Consider the following 19,657-nt stretch of genomic DNA (forward strand, 5'->3'; position numbering starts at 1 on the left):
AATGAAATGAAATTGTAATGAAAAAAGTATGGGATCATCTTTGGATCTAACACTTTTAATATTGACTATGCAAAGTATTTAATATCTGGGTCCTTATTCTATCATTTGCCGCTTGATGAGATGTTTACTTAAATTTCAGCTGGAGATCTGAAATTCTGGGTATTTCGCATTATGTTTTTCCTAACAGCATAGTATGGAACTTACCTGAGAAGGTGAATTATTTAAACACAAACTGTGAGGGTTTTCAAATCCTTAAAACATTTCTCGTATTTTAGGTATTTCAATTTATTTAAATATTTCTGTATATATAATAATTAATATGCATTTATATGCTGGTAGCAACAGCTGTTGCGATTTACATACTATTTCCAACTGTATCATTTTATATCTAAGCTTTATTTGTATTTTATTTATATTTCTATATGTGTATAAATCGTTAGCAACATTTCTCTGCATACCATTTTACAATTTGATTGTGCGAAAATCAATTACAAAGCGTTTATCATTTAATAATTCATAAACCGAGCTGGCACCAATACGTGTGTCTGTATGTATGTATGTGTGTGTGTATCCATATATGTGAATATATGCGATATATGAAGTACTCTGCTGATACATCAAACCATCGAAATGTAAGAGACAAATCATACAGAGAATACGAGAACATTTTGTGCGTTTGACCTGCGGCAAAGTTATTTTTTCATTTTCCACGATTTCTAAACGCGATTTTCCAGCAAATGTAACAAACGGAAAAAAGAGAAGAGAACGAAAAATGAAAGAATTCACAGAGCAGAAGGAAATTATGAGTTTTGAATTATGTACACAATGAAGTGAGACCAAAGTTGGTCAGATCAGGGTATGCAAGGGAATAGAAGACTGAATAAAATAATTTACAATATTTTTATGATGAACAATATGTAACTTAAAATCACAGTATCTAATAATAAATACATTTATAAGTAATCATTTTTTTCTAGATTTTTTCACTTTGAAATGATAGTAATTGAATCCAAGTTAATTGTAATAATAATTAATGTATTTATAGCTTTTTAATTTATTGGGAACTTTAATTATAATCATTCTAATTGAATCAAAGCTAATACCGAACTGCCTCTTAAAGCTGTAATCCCCTAATGGTAGGGTATAACAAAGCCAAAACGTGATAAAGGTAAAACAGAAATGAGAAGTGGTTGGGGCAAAGCAAGGAGCGGGGGGAGTCGGGGAGATGTTGCTGCTGCAGGTCAAGGGTGAGGCGGGTGGATTGCAGGTTTGCCAGGTTGCCAGGTTGAAATAACATGAGCAGTTTTAGAAAAGAGACGACAAAATGTCGAATGAAAGATAAATAAAGTGCATGGCGGAGGAGACTAAAAATAAAATGTTAGAAAAAAAAAGAAATCGCGAACAGAGCTATAAATCAACGTGAAAGCAGCCAGCGGGGCTGGGCTGCGCTGGGCTTGGGGGCGTGGCAATGTATCTATTACATGAACTTTGTACGCTGTGAACTGTCGCAGCTGCAGTTGTCGAGTCGAGTTAGCAATTTTTATTTTTCATTTTCATTTCGTTTCTATTTTTCTGCTTCCCATTCTGCTTCGTTTTTCATTTTTAGTTGGAGCAAAAATATTTTTGCAAGTGACAAAAATTGTTGCCGCTTAAATGCAACGCGAATCGATTTTGATTACATTGGATGCCCAACTGCATCCTCTTTTCTTCCTTCTTCCTCCTCCTCCTTCGCTTCTTTGCTTTACTTGTCCACCTGGGCGGGTTCCATGGTGTACATATCGCGCAGCAGACGAGCAATGGGAACATTCCCGATGGTCTCCTTGAAGAAGAGCGCCTCGATGGTCGACGCTCGTATCGTCCGCAGCGAGGGAAGCAAGAGGAGAAGGCGGCCAAAGCGAGTCGCCTGGCGGGAGTAGCGAAGCCTCACATGATCCGAGAGTATGCACTGCGCCTGATCCTGCAGCATCTCCACCGGCTGCACATCGCATAGTCCAGCTGTCTCTGGAGCAAACAAGGCAATCGCCTTCATGCAGCCCACTTCGCTGCCATCGGGCGTAATCTGGCGGAAGCGGCAGAGGATCTCCTGGATCGTCTTCATCTCCGTCTGCGTCGCCTCGTCCTGCAGCACGCGCTCCTTGATCAGCGGCGACTCGAGTATCGGTGTCAGATCCAGGGGGTATTGTCCATTGGGCAAGGTTCAGTAGAAACAGCTCCTTCCAAGACTCCTGCAAATGAGAAACAAAGAGGAGATTAGTGACATTGAAAGGAATTTACATTATTTTTTTTATAATATAGAAAGTTGATAATGGATTTATAATCTACAAGAATATATAGTCTAAAGTATTTTAGTTTAAACTACACTAGAAGTTAGTTATTAATACTAATGATTTAATAGAAGTTTTACGATTTATTATAAATTAGATAACAAAATCAGCTAAGCTAAACATAATTAACTAATGAAATATTATCTAGAGCTATGCATATCATTTAAAAATATTCATTCCTTTTGAGTACTTGAATAAATTTTAATACTTATTAAAAGCAATAAGATTTACTTTTTTTTTAATTTAAACTAGCAATACTTCTAGAACTTCTATCTGCGTATAGGGTGAAGATCTCTTAAATAATTTTTTGATACAGATTTTTATTTTTATTGTTTATTACATGATTCTAAAAGATCGATAATTAGTAATAATATTAAGATATCATAATTAAGAGCCAAACATGATTTTTATGAATTCAATAAAATATTGATTTAATTTCAAGAATAATATAGATTAATTATAGCCAATTTAGTACTTTCCTTTAATAGTATTAGTTTAATAGTATTTTTAACTTATACATTTGTTAAGGCATTAAATAATATATTTAATTATATATATATAACGTATTTCCTTTTCGTTAATTTGAATGGAAATTTATTCTTTTTCTGTTGCTTTTCCATTTGTTTTATAAATATTTGTAGTACCTCAACAGATTTGGTTGCTTAACAATAATAAGTAGTACATCTTATTATCAATAAAAATAGCTACGTTTAATACTAAATATTTTATGTGTTGTTGTACACACCTGAAGCAGCAGATGCTGATCGTTCTTGGAGAGTGTCTGGAAGGGCATCAGACACTTGACCCAGCGCACGGCCATGAAGAGCAGACGCGCCGTCGTCTCCTGGAGCATCTCCCAGGAGAGGAGGCGCGAGTCGAGCAGCTGCTGGGGCAGCGGAGGGGGGGGAAGAGGAGCGCGTTGTGCTGCACCTGGTACTGGATGAGCTCCTGGCACTTGTCGGGACTGAGCAGCAGCTCGAGGAAGCCATTGGAGGCGTGGCAGCCGCTGCTAGCACGAGGGGCGGGCAGCGCTGTCGAAGGAGGCGGAGTTGGAGTTGTGGGCGTTGGGGAGCCCGATGTGTAGCTGTGTTGTTTATTATTGTTGTCGCTGTTGTTGTTGTTATTGTTATTGTTAATATTATTGTTGTTATTATTATGGTTGTTATTGTTGTTGTTAACGTGAATGCTGTGCATGAGGAGTGCCGCATTGCTGGGCGGCGTTGTGGCATTGTTGATGGTCTGATGCGAGGCTTCGCTGATGCAATAGTTCGAGTTCTGCGGCGGATGTAGCGAGGCACTCGAAGCCGCCAGACTCTGGGAGTCGGTCAACGTGGGAGCTGGCGACACACTGCCAGCACTCAGAGGAGGCGATGCCGATGGCGAAGGCGTCTCCGTCTCGACATTCACGCGAGGACTCTCGCTGCCCAGGCTAAGACCTCCGTCGCCGTCACCGTCGATGTCGCCACCTCGACCGCCAGCGCTTCTCGAGCCAATGCTCGATATCGATTGAATCGAATTGCTGGGCGAGGGCGAGGAGTAGTTGTTCTGCGCTGTGGGCGTGGCCTGTGCATAAGGTCCCGTTGAGACGACAGCAGCCACCGCCGTGGCCGTTGCTGCCGTGATGCCCGGCAACTTGCTGGCCGCCTCGGCAATCAGATTGTGATGCAGCAAATGAGGTGGAAAGGTCATGGCCACCGTTGAGGCACCAGCAGCTCCCCCCACATGCCCATTGCCACCGCCACCGCCATTCTGCAGCGCTGCATGTGGCGCTAATACATGACCATGGCCAGGATGATGAAATGCCGTTGCATGCGACGCCGTCTGCTGGCCAGGATGTGTCGTCTGTGACTGCACTTGCACCTGGGTCTGAGCCTGTGCCTGCGTCTGATGAGGCAGCGCATTGGGTGGAGCCCCAGCAGCCAAATGAAATCCACCAGGCGGTGCATGTGTCGAGATGTGTTGCGTGTAGTTGAATGAGGCCGACACATTGGTCACCAGCGAGACGGGCAAGTGACCGCCATGGTGATGATGCAGTCCAGCTGCAGCTGCTGCCGCCGCTGCTGCATGATGAGCTGCTGCAGCATGTGCATGATGGTGATGATGATGATGGTGGGCATGAGCATGGGCAGCCGCTGCATGGTGAGCTGCAGCTGCGGCTGCCGCATGGTGATGATGGTGATGCAACTGCGGATGCAGTTTTGGCTTCCGAGGACCGCGCTCGTGCTGCACAGCTGAAAGTGTACAAAAGGAATTCAAAGTTATGTTATATCTTTATAATATATATATATATATATTGCAGTTTGTATTTTATATTGTCATAAATATATGTTAATTGTATATTAAAAATTATGCATATTGAAGTTGAAGCAACAAAGGAACGAATAGAAAATCAACATTTGAGCACCACAATGAATGGATTTCTTTTAAAAGGAGCTCAAAGCTTAGTTATACTCATATGTATATTTAAAAACTATTACAATATGCGATGAATTTTGTATTCAAAAAACTGTTTGAGCTACGATTTAATTATATTATATAATCATAAATCTAAGATAATTATCGAAAAGTTGCATATTGAATTTAAAACGACAAAGTAATGAAGAGAAAATCACGGATATCAACATTTGAAAAATCTTTTCCTCCGAAAATGTTCAAAGTATAGAATCATATTTTATATACTGTATTCCCTTAAAAATCTTTCATATTCTGTTGCTTACTTTGCAAATATATTTAAAGAAATGTTGTAAAACAACTTTTCACGTTAAGACAAGTTTAAAGATTTCAATAGTTTTGCTTTACAATGTTTACTATCGGTTACTATATATACCGATACTGCATTTATTTTCCCCAATATCAATATCAATATACACATATTAATATTATAGGAAGTTAAGGGCAACAACTTTAAAAATCGAATCCAATGATGATTGAAGTTTAAGATAGGGGACTTGGGCTGGCTTTTTTTTTTTGCTGATTTGCGGCTGATTCGGCAGTTACTGCGTGTGTGTGTGTGTTTGTGAAAGATGCTGATGTTGCCTATCAATCCATGACATTTCGATTGCTCATCCGTTTTGCATAAAATCAGTTCAAGTGTGTAATTGCGTTAATCTGCTTTTAAGTAGTTAAATAAATAAAGTTAATTTGAAAGATACTTTGCATGGCTTTCTTCTCTTTTTTGTTGGCCACCCAGAAAAACTTTGCCGTCTCTTTGAAGTGTGAGTTTGGACTTATCTGTTTGACGAACTCAAATAGCAAATAGAAAGTAACACTTGTCTGAGTGTGTGTGTGTGTGTGTGTGTGTGTATAAGTCGCTTCTTGAGGCGCCCCCCCCCCACACACACACACACACACACATACACATCTGAATAGAAGCAGGCATAATAAACCGATTATTAAAATGCGGAGATACAGAGATGCAAGGATACAAAGATACAAAAGTCCTGGGACAGGTCTGGTCGTGTGAACTGTTGCATATGCCCCAAGCCTGGACCAGGATCGAGTTCATTCGCGTCACAGACACACATACACACACACATGTTTGAGTGTGGGTTGCTGTCATGACTTTTATTTGTTTGTAATTAAATGTATCTATAGCATGTGCATGTTTCTATCTTGTATCTTGTGCGTGACGCTGCGCAAAAGGGGTGACATTTTAATCCGCAGCTAATCGCATGTGTGAGTGAATTCGTGAGTCTGTCTCTGAGTCTCTCCATCTCTCTCTCTCTCGCTTTCTCGCATGGAAAGTGACTGCAGCCACTTGACGGCCTCTGGCTGATGGCATTGCAAACTAGCTCCAGAAAGTATGCAACAGCAAAAAAGCAAAGCTCTCAAAAGATCACAAATTTCAATTAAAGAAAATGCCAAACTCATCAAATTTTTACGCTGCGGGTTAAGCGGCATCAAACAAACTTGCGACAAATTTCACCCGCGAGAGAGAGAGACTCCTTAAAAACTGCGGTCTGCACGCAACAAAAAAAAATAGAAGGAAAGTTGAGAACCCAAAACGAAAAATTGTAACCCAACTTCAAGTGAAACCTTGAGCACTTCTAACCCTTTGCACGCGACACTTTTATGCTACTTCTCATCCTTCGGGCAAACAAAGAAACGTGTGAAAAAGGCAAAAAATTAACGGGCATAAGCAAAAATTAAAAAACATAAAAACAGTCCTCATTTCCCTCTCATTCACTTTTTCTCGCCTACTCCAATCTTCATCCATCTTCAACTTTTCTTCAGGCGACGCCATTTTGTTTTCGTCGCCAAAGTGCGAAAGTTGCGTCAAGAAAGAAGAAATTAAGTTCCAACCAATTTGATTACTGGAAAAGTTATGAAATGCAAAATGCAAAAGTCGTGTTGCTTTTTTTATGCCTGCAACTTGAGGCGTTTCTTGGGTTCGCTGCTCACAGCCATTTTGAGGTTAGGTCGGATGCTAAATATCTTGAGCAAAGGTCAAATCTGTGAGTGGAAAAAATAAATGGGAAAATAATAAAATATATATATTTTTAAAAATAATATAATTTACCGAAATAACTCTATTTTAAAAAAAAGTTTGTATAGAAATAAGTTTTGAAAATCCTAATAAAATATTTCATAATATTAAAATCAATGTGAAGTAAAAAATGTTAAAAATGGCTTTTATAAGAAAAAATACAAATTTGGTTTATGTATAATTCTAATATTATAAACAACCATAATTAAATTTTTGAAATATTATTATTATATATTATATTAATAATAAATTATACTAAGAAAGATAAAATTTACTTATAGTTTCTCTAAATATCTATTTGGTAGATCTAGTTTTATCAAATATTTTTTTAATATATTTTCAGAGATTTCTCAAATATGTGTTTTTTTTTTTAATAACTTTGCTGATTCTTCAAATAGAAAGAATTGCAAGAATTTTATTCCGTCACTTTTATTTTATAGCATAGACTTAAACACCTGGAAAGACTCCCAAAAAGTGCTGAGTTGATTTGAAGAAAAAAAGGTACAATGAACAAATCTAATTAGCAACTCATTACGCATCCTCAGAGCGTGGAGAGCAATAAAAACACAGTGTGCAAGGAAAAGCAAAACATATTGACCGATTTGCTGAAGCTAATCAATTAATTAGGGTAGAGAGACGTGCGATGGTCAGAACTAGGCGGGGGTGAAGTGGAAAGAAGTGGAAAGTGAGAAGTGAAGGGAGCGTGAACTACAAATGCATGGAAGCAAAAACAATTATGTCAAAACAGGGGACGGGATCAGAAAAACGAAGGCAAAGGCAAAAATGTCAGAATGCCAGGGCAAAGAAATACGGTAGAAAAATTAATGATAAGTGGCAGCGCGGAGAGCGGACACAGGAGAGAGTAGAGAGGAGAGAGTAGAGACAAAGCGCAAAAGGCGAGTGAAACGGATGTTAAGCAGCTGCCGAATTCCCAGAGTTCGCAGCGACTTCACGACCGAGACACGCAAAAATCCCAATGAATGATCATCAACCCGAGGCCCACATTAATGGGTAATGGACAATGGACAATGCTGAATGGTGAATGGAGGAGAATGGTGAATCCTGTACGTCGAGTGTCGAATGGTTGCGAGTCGAGCTCGTAAGCTGAAAAGCGGGAAGCATCATCGTTGCAATCGTAACAAACATAATGAGTGAAGACAACATTCGGGAGCTTTATGTTTGCTCGAGTAATAACAAAATTACGCAAGAAATGTAAAAAACGTGTATTTGGCAGGCAAATGAAAAGTAAATAAGGCAACACACCTAAATGTTCTCTTTTTGATTGCCGAGGAGGGGTGAAAAGAAACCGTGAAATTGCAGAGAAAAAAAAATAAACACTTGAAGTGATTCGATGCGGTTGGCAAATGGCGAAGGGGTGTTTTGGCTCGTGCCCTTCACCCCTCAGTGGCGAGAAGGAGGAAGGGGGAACGGGGCTTAAGATGAGCATCGCATTTGGCTTAGCAATTGTAAAGTGCATAATAGTGCATAATGGGCATTGTTGATGCCAGCTCAAGCACCTCATAGCCACAATCCACAGCAGGGGTCCAACTCCAGCCAGTCGAGTGACAAATTGATGTCTCGATAAGCGTTTTCAATTTGTTACACATTTTACCTTATTTTGAGATGATAGATAAACCTAAAGCCGCATATTATTGACTGCAACAGCTGTGGTTATTCGTAAAGAATTTAAACCAATAAACTTTTGAAGAAATAAACCGATTTCATTTTAAAGATTGATTAAATTGTTCAGCTTTGTAAAGTATATTTGAACTCTGAAATAGATGTTGGAATTGTAGTAGAACTAAATGAGTATATTCCTTAAAATTATTTAAAACTTACTTAAGTATTGTTTGTCACTACATTAAACTTTTTTTTGTATTATTTAATGCAATTGTCGAAAAAGTTGCTATTTATAATATTGTTTGTCACTACATTACTACCACATAAATTTGATTAATTTTTTTAATAAATTATTTTCATTTATATGAATGAAATTTTCACAAAATATTAAAGGTTCAGTTTAAAATATCAATGTATTAAAATTCTGGCACATTAATTTCTTTCAACAAGCATTAAGCGGCAATTAAAAAGAATAATTACAATGTATTTTTTACTATTTTGTGCTCTTTCACATTTCGCTTGCTGTTTTATGCATAACTTTAACTTTCACCCAATTGGAATATTTACAATAACTTTTTGCTGGCTGCACTGCTCCATCTCTTTCTCGCCTTCTCCCACTGTCTCCGTCTCTGTCGCTCTGGCATTGGGAAACATGGTTCAGGAGGCCAAAGGCTTTTACGCTCTGACTCTGTCAGAAGCGCCCAGTGAGTGAGTGATTTTAAATCCGCTTTTAATGTTGACACTGACACTTTTGTCATTCACACACACACACACACACACACACACACACACACACATACAGAGGCGCACGCATATTGAGGTACACACATGGAGTGTGGGCTGGTGTGAGTGCCGTGACACATGCAAGCCAGTCGCATTTACATGTCGGCAGCTCGCACACTGCCTACCAAAAGTGTATGCACATAAAGTAGTAGGCTATAATGTCAATTAAGAGCGACACTGCAGTTCGCATACACACATGTCGACACATGTACGTGCATGTGTGTGCCTGTGCTGTATGTGTGCATATGAGAGGGCGCCTGGCTTTCAGTGCCCTGCAGTCATGTGTAAATGTGAAATGCGTATACGTAATATGGCGTACACAGTGCAGCGAGAGGCTTAAAAGTTTTGCAAATAAATAAATATATCAATCACATAGACACTGTATATATTTATATGTATACTCCCTCAAATATATATAAACACACACAAAATCAATACGTTTAAATGTGGTCATGAAATTAGTCGCCATCCAGCGCCAAAAAGTCGACTATACATAGACAGACTCACAAGCAACAACAACAACAACAACAACAACAATAATGCGAATATCAACAACGGGGAATGGCAACAATTGCTTCAACTGCCTGACGTTCCATTTAGAGAACCGCAAACGCAGACGAAGACAACGAGCTAAGTTACAACGCAGTCTGTTGACAAAAGGGCTTAACTGCCCAAAAGTATGCTGCAAAATATACCTTACACACAAAGATAGAAGAAAGAGAAAAGGGAATGGGAATGGGAATGGGAAAACTAACAGTCGAGTGCGAACAATTTCCATTTGCAGTTCCTTTTTCATTAAACTTGCACTTGGCTGATTTTATTGCAGCCTTTTCTGACTATTTGTTCTTATTTCTCGTCGTTGTTTTTGTTGTTGTTTTGTGTAAGGCTCAAATGTTGCTTGGTTCGCTTGAAAGGTTTGCGTTAAGCGATTTGTTTGACATTAGCTTTGCAAACTTTTCGATTTGCTGAAAGTGCTAAAGTTAAAATTCTACAGCAGAATGAAAGTGAAATTATAACGATCGATAAACAGTCAAAGAAATTAAATGAAAATAATGTAAAACCGAACCCTACAAATTTGATATATCGGTATAGTACTATATTAAAAATATACCATAGATTAAGAAATATACCAGATTGTCAAATAAAGCAACGAAGACCCAGCAGCCGAAATGATTTCTTAAATAACTTCTACAGTTTTTATCTGATCGCAACCAAAATTCCACGATTGTATATATGATTATCGTCTGTTGTCGCTGATTAACTTTATGGGATCGGAGATAACTCTTTCTTACATACATTTGTTAGAGGTATACAATTATAATACCTTTAAGTACTAATGTAATATTATAGTGCTCTTTGAGCTCTTTCCGCCACTCTGCATAACTAAATGATCAGCTTAAGGTACAAATTGTAATAATAACTCAAATCATAAGTATAATATGAATTACTTTTGTTTTCTCTACGCCATCATTAGAGCTCACTTTTCAGCTCATCACGCAGCCAGTGAGACTTAAGGACCAAACAGCAACAACAACGACAGCAACGACAGCACACGCAAACGCCCAGAAAAGGACATTTTATTGCTCGCTTTTTTATTTTGCTTGTGCGAATGGGATTTGGGAAAGCGACACAAATCACTCAAAATGAAAAATCCGCTTAAAATGCCGCGTAAATATTTGTAAAGAAATAAGAAAGAAATGGAAGTAGATGTGGAGAAGACAGAGAAGAGGAGTGAGAGGTGGAAGGTAGGGGGGAGGGGAAGAGGGACATCATCACTATGCGTGGTGATGATGCTGACACTTTGTTGGTATACAAATGCAAATACCATTAAATGTGACAAGTGGCAACATAATTTGTTAAGGGAATCTCGCTTCATGTCTTTGCTTTCTTTTTTTCCATCTTCTACTTTTTCTTCTCATTCCCTGCACCCTCTGTCCGGATATTAGCATACAAAGGAGCCAAACATTTATAAGGCAGGAACGAGATGGCAAACGAAATGTGCGCCGTTTGTCATATTTTCACGTAATAACTCACTTCACAATACACCTTTCTCGCTCACTCTATGTCTTTTACTTTCTCAGTCTGGTATATTTTCGAGTTTAGTTTCGCTTTGCAACACTACTTTACGAAACTTGCCAGCACTTGTCCGTTTTTCTAATTAACTTTATTGGCAACGTCGAGAAATCACACAATGGCCCAACGAGTCTAAAAACTGTGGCTAAATAAACGAAAGACCAACTAAAAATGGCTAACCACATGCTCAAGCTTCCTTTCAAACCCCCTCGGGGGGATGTCGGGAAAAACAACATCCAACTACTCGCATGTTTGTCAGCCCCAAAAATATAACACAAACGTGCCTTGAACGATTTTTGTGGCTTTTTTGCTTTTTGCTCTAAACAACAAAAGCACTTTGTCTGCCCAGGCATCCTGGCGTATCCTGGCGCTGGGCCAAGGGAAACGCTGCTCAAGTTCGAGTTCCAACAGTTGTTGGTGTCACTCTCCTCCTCTCACTCTTTCTCTCTGTCTCGCTCTCTCGCAGTCTTTGTGGGAGTGTGTTTATTGTTTATTTACGGTAACCAGCCAAGAAAAACCCCAAAAAGGCAGCTAACATGGGGCTTTGTAGCGGCAAACTAAGAAAATGCACAAAGAAAAAGGACATGAACATGTTCGGTGACGCCTTCGCATGCCCCAGGCATACCCTAACAACTGAGGGTTATGTACAATTATCGTGCAGTTAGAGTAGGTTTGAGAAATTGGCTATTTGAATGGAATTGGTTTATTTAGCTGTAGTGGGCTTTCATGAAAGAAAATAACCATATATTAAGTTCTTGTATTCAATTTACTTACTATATATAGATTGTTAATAAAAAGAAGAAAATTGAGGTATTATATCTGAAACTATAAACTTAGTTTTGGTCCTTTGTCCTGCAATTATTACAAAGATAATTTTTAAATACTTCAATAGAAGAATTAAATACAATATATAATTCTGCTTCTTTTCGAATATTAGCGCACTCTATAAAACCTTTTTGTTATCTACTACTCATTGTTAATATTATATACCTATTCTTATTTTAATATATGTTTAACCCTTTTTAATTTCAAGAAACATTTGAATTTGTTTGTTCTTTTTTAACTTTAACTTTCTCTATATAGAGCATTTAATCATTGGCTTTTTGCACTTTAGCTTTGCTGTTGTATCGCTTTTGTTATTGTTGCTTTCGATATGTTTTTACGTGTGGTTGTTTGCTATTGTTGTCACCTCTGCGTGCGTTGTTATTGTTAGCCAAGTTTCAAGGGCGTTAACAATATTGCCTGCGCATCTTTTGCTCCAGCATAAACTAACTTTGTTTCTGGTTCATTTCAATCCAATCCATCCATCTATCTATCCACCCAAAAAAAAGAAAAGAAGAGAAGCACAATTACCCCCTGACGTGACGTCTGTTGGATTTTGCAAGTTCTAAGGTCTAAAGTCTGACGTCTGACGTCTGAGTTTGGTATCATCATTTGATTGTCAATACATTTTAGTCGCATTTTCTGCGATGGGATAATGCATGTAATCCGCTATTAAGTGCACATTGTCAATCGAGCCCCCGCCTCCGGCTCCTCTCGTTGCTCTCCAAGCCTCTCTCTCTTTCTCTCGGCATACAGCTCCCCTGCTCTCCTCTCCTCTCTTCTCCACCCTGAAGGCGAATTGCGTGTGAGAAAATCTGCAACAATTCTCACGCTGTTGTCGTCCCTTCTGGCTGCTGTTGCTGCTGCTGTACTTATTGCTGTGGTTGTTGCTGTCGTTGTTGCTGTCGTTGTTGCTGTTGTGCAATGAACCCCTCAATCGTTGATGCCAAATGGTAAATTGTAGCCATAGAGCTATACGAGCTATACGAGCCATAGAGAGAGCCATAGTCGATGGCCTTCCATGTTATGTGTTTTTATGCTACATTTAATGTTGGCTTAAGAGCTTTAAAGCTAGCATTGTTGCATTGAGTTGTTCTCCGTATTCAATGTCGTCCTTGTTGTTGTCGGGTTTGGGTTCACTCGAATTGCTGTTGCGTATGAGAGCGGTCTGTAAAGTTTGGTCAATCGCATTGGCCAAATAAAGTTCCCAAACACTGGCAACAACAAAACATATTACTAATATGCAAAATCATTTAGTGACTCAAGAAAAACATTCTCATTTGATGTCTTTGTTGCCGGACATAACTTTGAATTGAATTATATGTGATACGGGAATTAATCGGAAGATTAATGAAGTAACTAGCTGAAGCGAATCAAAAATAAACTTCGACATTTTACTGTTGTTTCATTAAAGGTCTAGCAGTCAAACAATAAAGTGTATCATAACTATTTTCGATAAAAATGAATTCAAATTTTAGCTAGATGTTCAAAGTATCTTAAATAATTTCATATACAAATTTACGTATTTGAATTACCTATTAAAAATTTGTTTGTCTACTAAAAATTATTTGTATATGTTGTATTAGTAACAAGTAAAACTCTAAAATTAAATATTGAATGGAAGTTTGCTGATAAAAATCCTAATTGCGAGAATTAAATATTTGAGATGTTATTACTAATATTTTGCATACAAATAATTCATTAACAAGCACATCACTCATACGTAATGTGTTACGTATACTTCTTTATACTTTCACTATTTGAAAACATTAAATATTCGTTTGTTAAACCAAATAATTGTGACAACTTCATAATTAAAATAGAACGAAACAAACTTGACTGTATTCAAACATTATAAAATTCAAATTGAAGTAAATCAAAGTCACGCCTTCACTTTCTATTGTGTGGCTTTTGAGTGGGAAATGGAGACAGAGGTGGAAAGGCGTTTGCAGGAGTGCGCATAAATTATAATCAGCTTAATGACAACTACAACAAGAATCAAGTGGCATCCACTTCATCAGGCCACAGCCACAGGGAAGAAGTCGTCGAGTCGTTGCCAAAAGTGTGTGGCACCCAAAAGCCTGCGGCATTTTGGTTTTTCCAGTTTAATGTAATTTATGCCAAAGCTTTTCCCAGCAAGTGGCAAAGCGGCGAAAGCAGCCCCAGCTAATTTGCTGCATAATTAAATGAATTTGCCAAGTAAAACAAAGACTTGTGGGTGAACAACGACTCGAACTCTACATCAGCTCCCACTTGTCTCACTTACCGTCTTTATTCATGGCCGATTGAAAGCATTTGGCGAGACGACAGGCACGACATTGATTCCTGTGAGTCTTGTCCACAGGACATCGACCCTTCAGATCACCGGTCGCCTTGCAGGTGTAAATGCGATTGCGATGAATGCTGCGCTTGAAGAAGCCAGAGCAACCTAAAAATAAAATACACATAGTATTATATTAAATTCATTAAGCGATTAGAGAATAATTCAGACTTACCATCGCAGCTATAGATGCCATAATGTTTGCCTGAGCTGCGATCCCCGCACACCTTGCAGGGTATATCCAGCAGACGATCGCCGGCTTTGGAAAAATATATAAAATTGTATAGGTTTACTACTTTAGTATTTCACATATTAATGACATTATTATGAACTGACTTATAAACTGAGTTGTTAGATAAATACGAATCGGATATTAACTGACGATTCTGAGTAAAATTTAACTAAAATAATAATTATTTGTAAACGGAAAATTATGTCTACTATATATATTTTTTTTTATAAAAACAATTCATAGTTCTAGACAGTAATGCAAATATTGTGAATATAACACATTAAAATATAAATTTCGTTTATAACAAAGAAATAAAAGAAATTAATAATAAATTAAAGGTTATCCACTTTACCACTTTTAAATATAAATGATATATATTGAGCTTATATTATTATAATGAACTAATTAAATAATTAATACAAAAAAATTAAAAGTAATAGGTAATGAGTAAGTATGAATGGATATTTTAGATCGTCTTAAGTCCGCTGTATTTTTTGTAAAAAAAAGTTTATTGTTTTAATAGTAATTCATTGTTTTAGATAGTAATTCAAATATATTACACTTCAAAATATAAACATTGTTTGGAAAAAAGGAATAAAAAGTAATATTAAATTAAAGTGAATCTACTTTAAATCTATGTTTTAATATGTATATAATAAGCTAATATTATTATAATATATATAAATAAACTAAAATAATATAACAAAATAAAATAATACAAAAAAAAAAAAATAATACAAAAAAAAAAGAAAAGTAATGAAAAATGAAATTTAATTAATTAATTTTGATTTGCTGAAGATCTTTAAGTGCAAAATGATTTTATAATCATAAGGTGACAAAGCCAAGTTTGGTCACGTACTCATTAAAAATGCAGTGCAAGGGCTACAAAATCGCATTCTACCTGCTAATGAAAATGTTTCTCGCTTTTTGAATTAGTCAAACTGTCGCAAAGTGCTGCGAACTCAAAGAGATATCTGCAACATATCCGCATATTTAACTTATATTAAATACTAAGCTCGGCCTCAAAGCTGCCCTTCAACAAACACATTGCAGCACGCACAAAAGGTGTTGCATACTTTGCGGCGCCCTCGTTGGCGAATATTTGCCTGCTGCGTATGTGTGACTGATTCTGTGTGTGTGTGTCGCGGATTAGCAAGTGAAAATTGCACAAAGCTAGCAGATAATGCGAGTTATATGGAGACAGGCCTTTACTTTACCCCCTTCCCTGCGCTGGTCTCTTGGAGTCCCTTTTTGGCTGGCACGCTTCACAAATTAAGTTGAAAACTCGGCACTTGTCAAAATAAAACGCGCCCAGTTTCGATTGTTTCGCTTTGTTGAGGGATAGAGGGGGAGGAGTGTGAGGAGAGTCTTTGTCCTGTGACATTTGACATATTGTCAACTGTTGGTTTGGTTGGGTTTCGGCTGCGAGCGACGCGTGTTGCCAATTTTCACACCCTGCGCATCGGCAATTGTCCGCAACATGTTAACACCTCTCGAGTGGTTGTGCGTGCCCATTTTGCAGTCACTGGCCCTGGACCCTCAGGGGTTGCATAGGCCATGGCCCTCACACTCTTCTTTCATATATTTATATATTCTTTTTCATCGGATGTTTTCTTTTTTAAAATTTTTTATTGTTGATTTTAAATGTTTTTGTTTATTTATCAAGTTGCGTCAGTTTTACTCTGAAGCGAGTGATGCGTTGTGCTTTGTGTGTGTGTGTGGGAGACAACAAAATCTTCTGTTAAACTATCAACCATACAATATGCTTTTGACTGGTATGGAAATCTCGGCATTGTTTTTATAGGCTAAAAAGGTCGCCAGTCCAACTTTATTTGGGTGTGAGCAGACGTGGGATTTAAACGATTTAATGATTTGGTCGTGGGAACTGCAAATTAGGTCTACTCTATTGCTGCATTTCATTTTAAGTGGATCTAAGCTTCAAGTAACGCATACAATTTGTGGTGATCGCTAAAGATTGATCTACATTCAAATTATATTCTTAAAATAAATTTGATTATTCATTTAAATAAGTTAAATGATATCAGAATAATTCAATAATTTATTATTTAAAATGCATTAGTTTACTCATTAATTCAAATAAATCAGATTATCCATTAATAAAACTTATTTAAAATGTATATGAACATTCAGTCAAAGCACTTATTAGTTTAATTTTATAACAAATCCAACTGTGTTCTTTAAATTAAATAATATGTTTTTACCTCATTTGGATTGTTTAGGATTTCATATCATTAATAATAAAAATATAATTAAATAGAAAGATGTTCATATTGTCGACTATTAAACATAAAACGCATGCCATGGCTTTAATTTGTATATCATTTGCCTTTAGAGTAAAATCTATTGAATGTCTGAGGAATGCATAATTAAATTTATATTTGGCGACGGAAACCTATATTACATGCACATTAAAACCACTAATAAAGCGTGTTGCAAATTAAAATTTAAACGTACCATTACTAATATTAATCTTTATAAAAACGTGTGATTTATTTATTTTTAGCTTAAGCATTTGATTTTTACTAATATTAATATTAAATTAATTATTAATATTAATACTGCGACTATTAAAAAATCAAATATGCAGAATAAATTTTTTTTTAATATGGTATTAAATAACATACTTTATTAGCAGTTCTTAAAAACGTTCTTCTATTAAGCATAAAACATTCATATAGATATGCTATCCATATAATTGATAAAACAAAATAATACGATATTTGTAGAGCCTGAACTTTTGCAATGTAACTTAGGGAGCTGAACACATATATTTATTTACGTTTTATTAATAATGGAACGCTAGTGAAGTGAATAATCAAACCAATTTCAAATAACATTGAAACTAAGATTATTTTTAACAAATTCTATAATCAATGTATTTCAATTATTGCTCACGCCACATATTTTTAAATTTACTTTGAGTTTTATGTTTAATTTACTATATATATGTATATACATAATCTCGTCGCTTTGATAGAGTTTTCACAACTACCGTCGGCTTTCGATTGAATTTTACCTGTGCCCATTTTCCGTTGATGGAAATATTTAAACCCTAAAGTATCCAGCGTGCTGAAGTTGTTGAGAACTTTGAATAACACTCGAAATTTGCAGATTTAGTTCTGTTCTTTCAATCAATATACTATAGTATAGTATTAAGAATTTCACTTTGTAATTCACGAATTTTGCGTTGTCTTTCGAATAAGCACACGCGAAAAAATGTTTGTTACATTTGCCGACGCAAAGGACGACAGGTCGCAGCTGCGAAGCGGATGCGGATCGTATTGGCTGACGGACCAACTGTGAATGGCGCAGCACCAGAAGCTGTGGCAGAAGCAGAGCCAGAGTCAGAGTCAGATCCGGAGCCAGAGCCAGAGCCAGAGCTGAGCAGCGCAGACCGCCAATTACGAAAGTGAAGCTGCCAAAGGAGAGGTCCTTTTTGCAGTCAATTTGACAGGACGCAGAGCAAAGCCAAAGACAGCCACCCGTCACCCGCCGCTGCCTCTGTCGCTGCCTTTGCCACTGCCTTTGCCACTGCCACCCACCCCCCTTTAGACGCGACACAAAGCCACAACCGTGGCACAGGCAGCAACGTCCGGGAAATTGAAAAACACAGAGCACAGAAAGAACACAACGAAAAAAAATAAAGCACCCGAAACCGAATGAGGAAAATGGCAATGCGAAGCGAAGCGATGTGAAGCGTTGGCAGCGAAAAACCAAAACGTCGACGAAAAAGTCGAAAATTTACGAAAAGCTACAAAATGTTACATTTCATCCCTTAGAACGACGATATGGGACAGAGCACAGTGCGCGGCGTGGGGGGGGGGAGGACGGAGGACGGAGGACAAAGCAGAGCAGGGAAGGACAGGACAGAACAGGACAGGCGGGCAGCCAACCGGAAAACGCCCTTTTTTCTGTGCCTGCCGCCTGATGCGATTACAGCAAATGAGGAGACTTCCTGCCGTCCACCATTTTTGTTCTTTTGCCCCATGCGACACGCACACACCAACACACACACACACACACACACGCATACGTATATACATATATAGCGTAGTGTGTGTCCTGCCACGCACACTGCGACACATTCTGTGGCTTTCAACAATTCACCACAAAATGTCAAGAATGATGAAAAGCTAGCGCAAGAACGAAGTCCTCCTCATCGTCGACGTCGTTCTCGTCGTCGTCGTCGTCGCTGTCGTTGACGTTAGCGTTGGCGTTGGCTCCGCTTTGCGTATGTATTGGTAATGGCATCTGTTGTCCTGCTCTGTGCACGCCATAATCTCCCTCTCCTGCTCAGTCTCTGTCTCTCTTGTGCACGCTATTTCGCTCTCTCTTTCTCTGACTGTCTGCATCTCTCTATATGTGCCTCAGCAAATATCTTTGCCGCCGCTCTTCGGGCTGCTGCCTCGCTGGCTTCTTCTTTTTTTTTCCTCTTTTTTGCTGGTTCGTCCTGCGCTTGTAGGCTGTCGGATTATTAGTTCTAAAGTCAGGATCTCAGCAGCAGGGGCTCTGCAAATTGTGGGGCATATGCCGCAAGGTGATCAAAATGGCAACACTTAAGAGTAATAGCAATTTTTTAAAAATCAAGTAGTTTATTTACTATATCATTAAAGACTAGTTTTAAAATGCATTTACTTTATAAAGATGTATTATAGAATTATTTTAGACTAAATGAGTTAAAACTTATTAATTATTAACTGGTAATTGAATATTCTGGTACGAATTAATAAATTTAAATACTCTACTTTTAAAGTATGTATATTTGGTTAATATTAAATTTGACAAAATTAAACTGAAGAAGAAAAAACTTACAAAAAAGAAAACAATAAAAAATAATAAATTTCCTCAGACTAGTTTATATTAAACCTAAATATTTCAATTGATTTAAGATTCCCATTCGGAGTGAAAAATAAAATATTTTATCTATAAATCCAAATTTTATCTACGGTTAGTAAGATAATAATAAAATTCTTAAA

At 37.5% G+C, this 19,657-nt stretch overlaps 1 protein-coding gene across 1 annotated transcript; it reads right to left on the reverse strand.

The window, feature by feature from the left end:
* Positions 1–1,388: 1,388 nt before the first annotated feature.
* Positions 1,389–18,354, reverse strand: LOC133835355 (protein dissatisfaction). The gene is given in 7 exon segments (XM_062265375.1): positions 1,389–2,176; positions 2,178–2,225; positions 3,070–3,216; positions 3,219–4,555; positions 14,375–14,536; positions 14,604–14,687; positions 17,698–18,354. Coding segments are annotated over 7 exon segments (2,223 nt in total). The 5' UTR covers positions 17,708–18,354; the 3' UTR covers positions 1,389–1,741.
* Positions 18,355–19,657: the final 1,303 nt, after the last annotated feature.

This window comes from Drosophila sulfurigaster, chromosome 2L (assembly GCF_023558435.1).
Source record: "Drosophila sulfurigaster albostrigata strain 15112-1811.04 chromosome 2L, ASM2355843v2, whole genome shotgun sequence".
Classification (NCBI taxonomy): Eukaryota; Metazoa; Arthropoda; class Insecta; order Diptera; family Drosophilidae; genus Drosophila; species Drosophila sulfurigaster.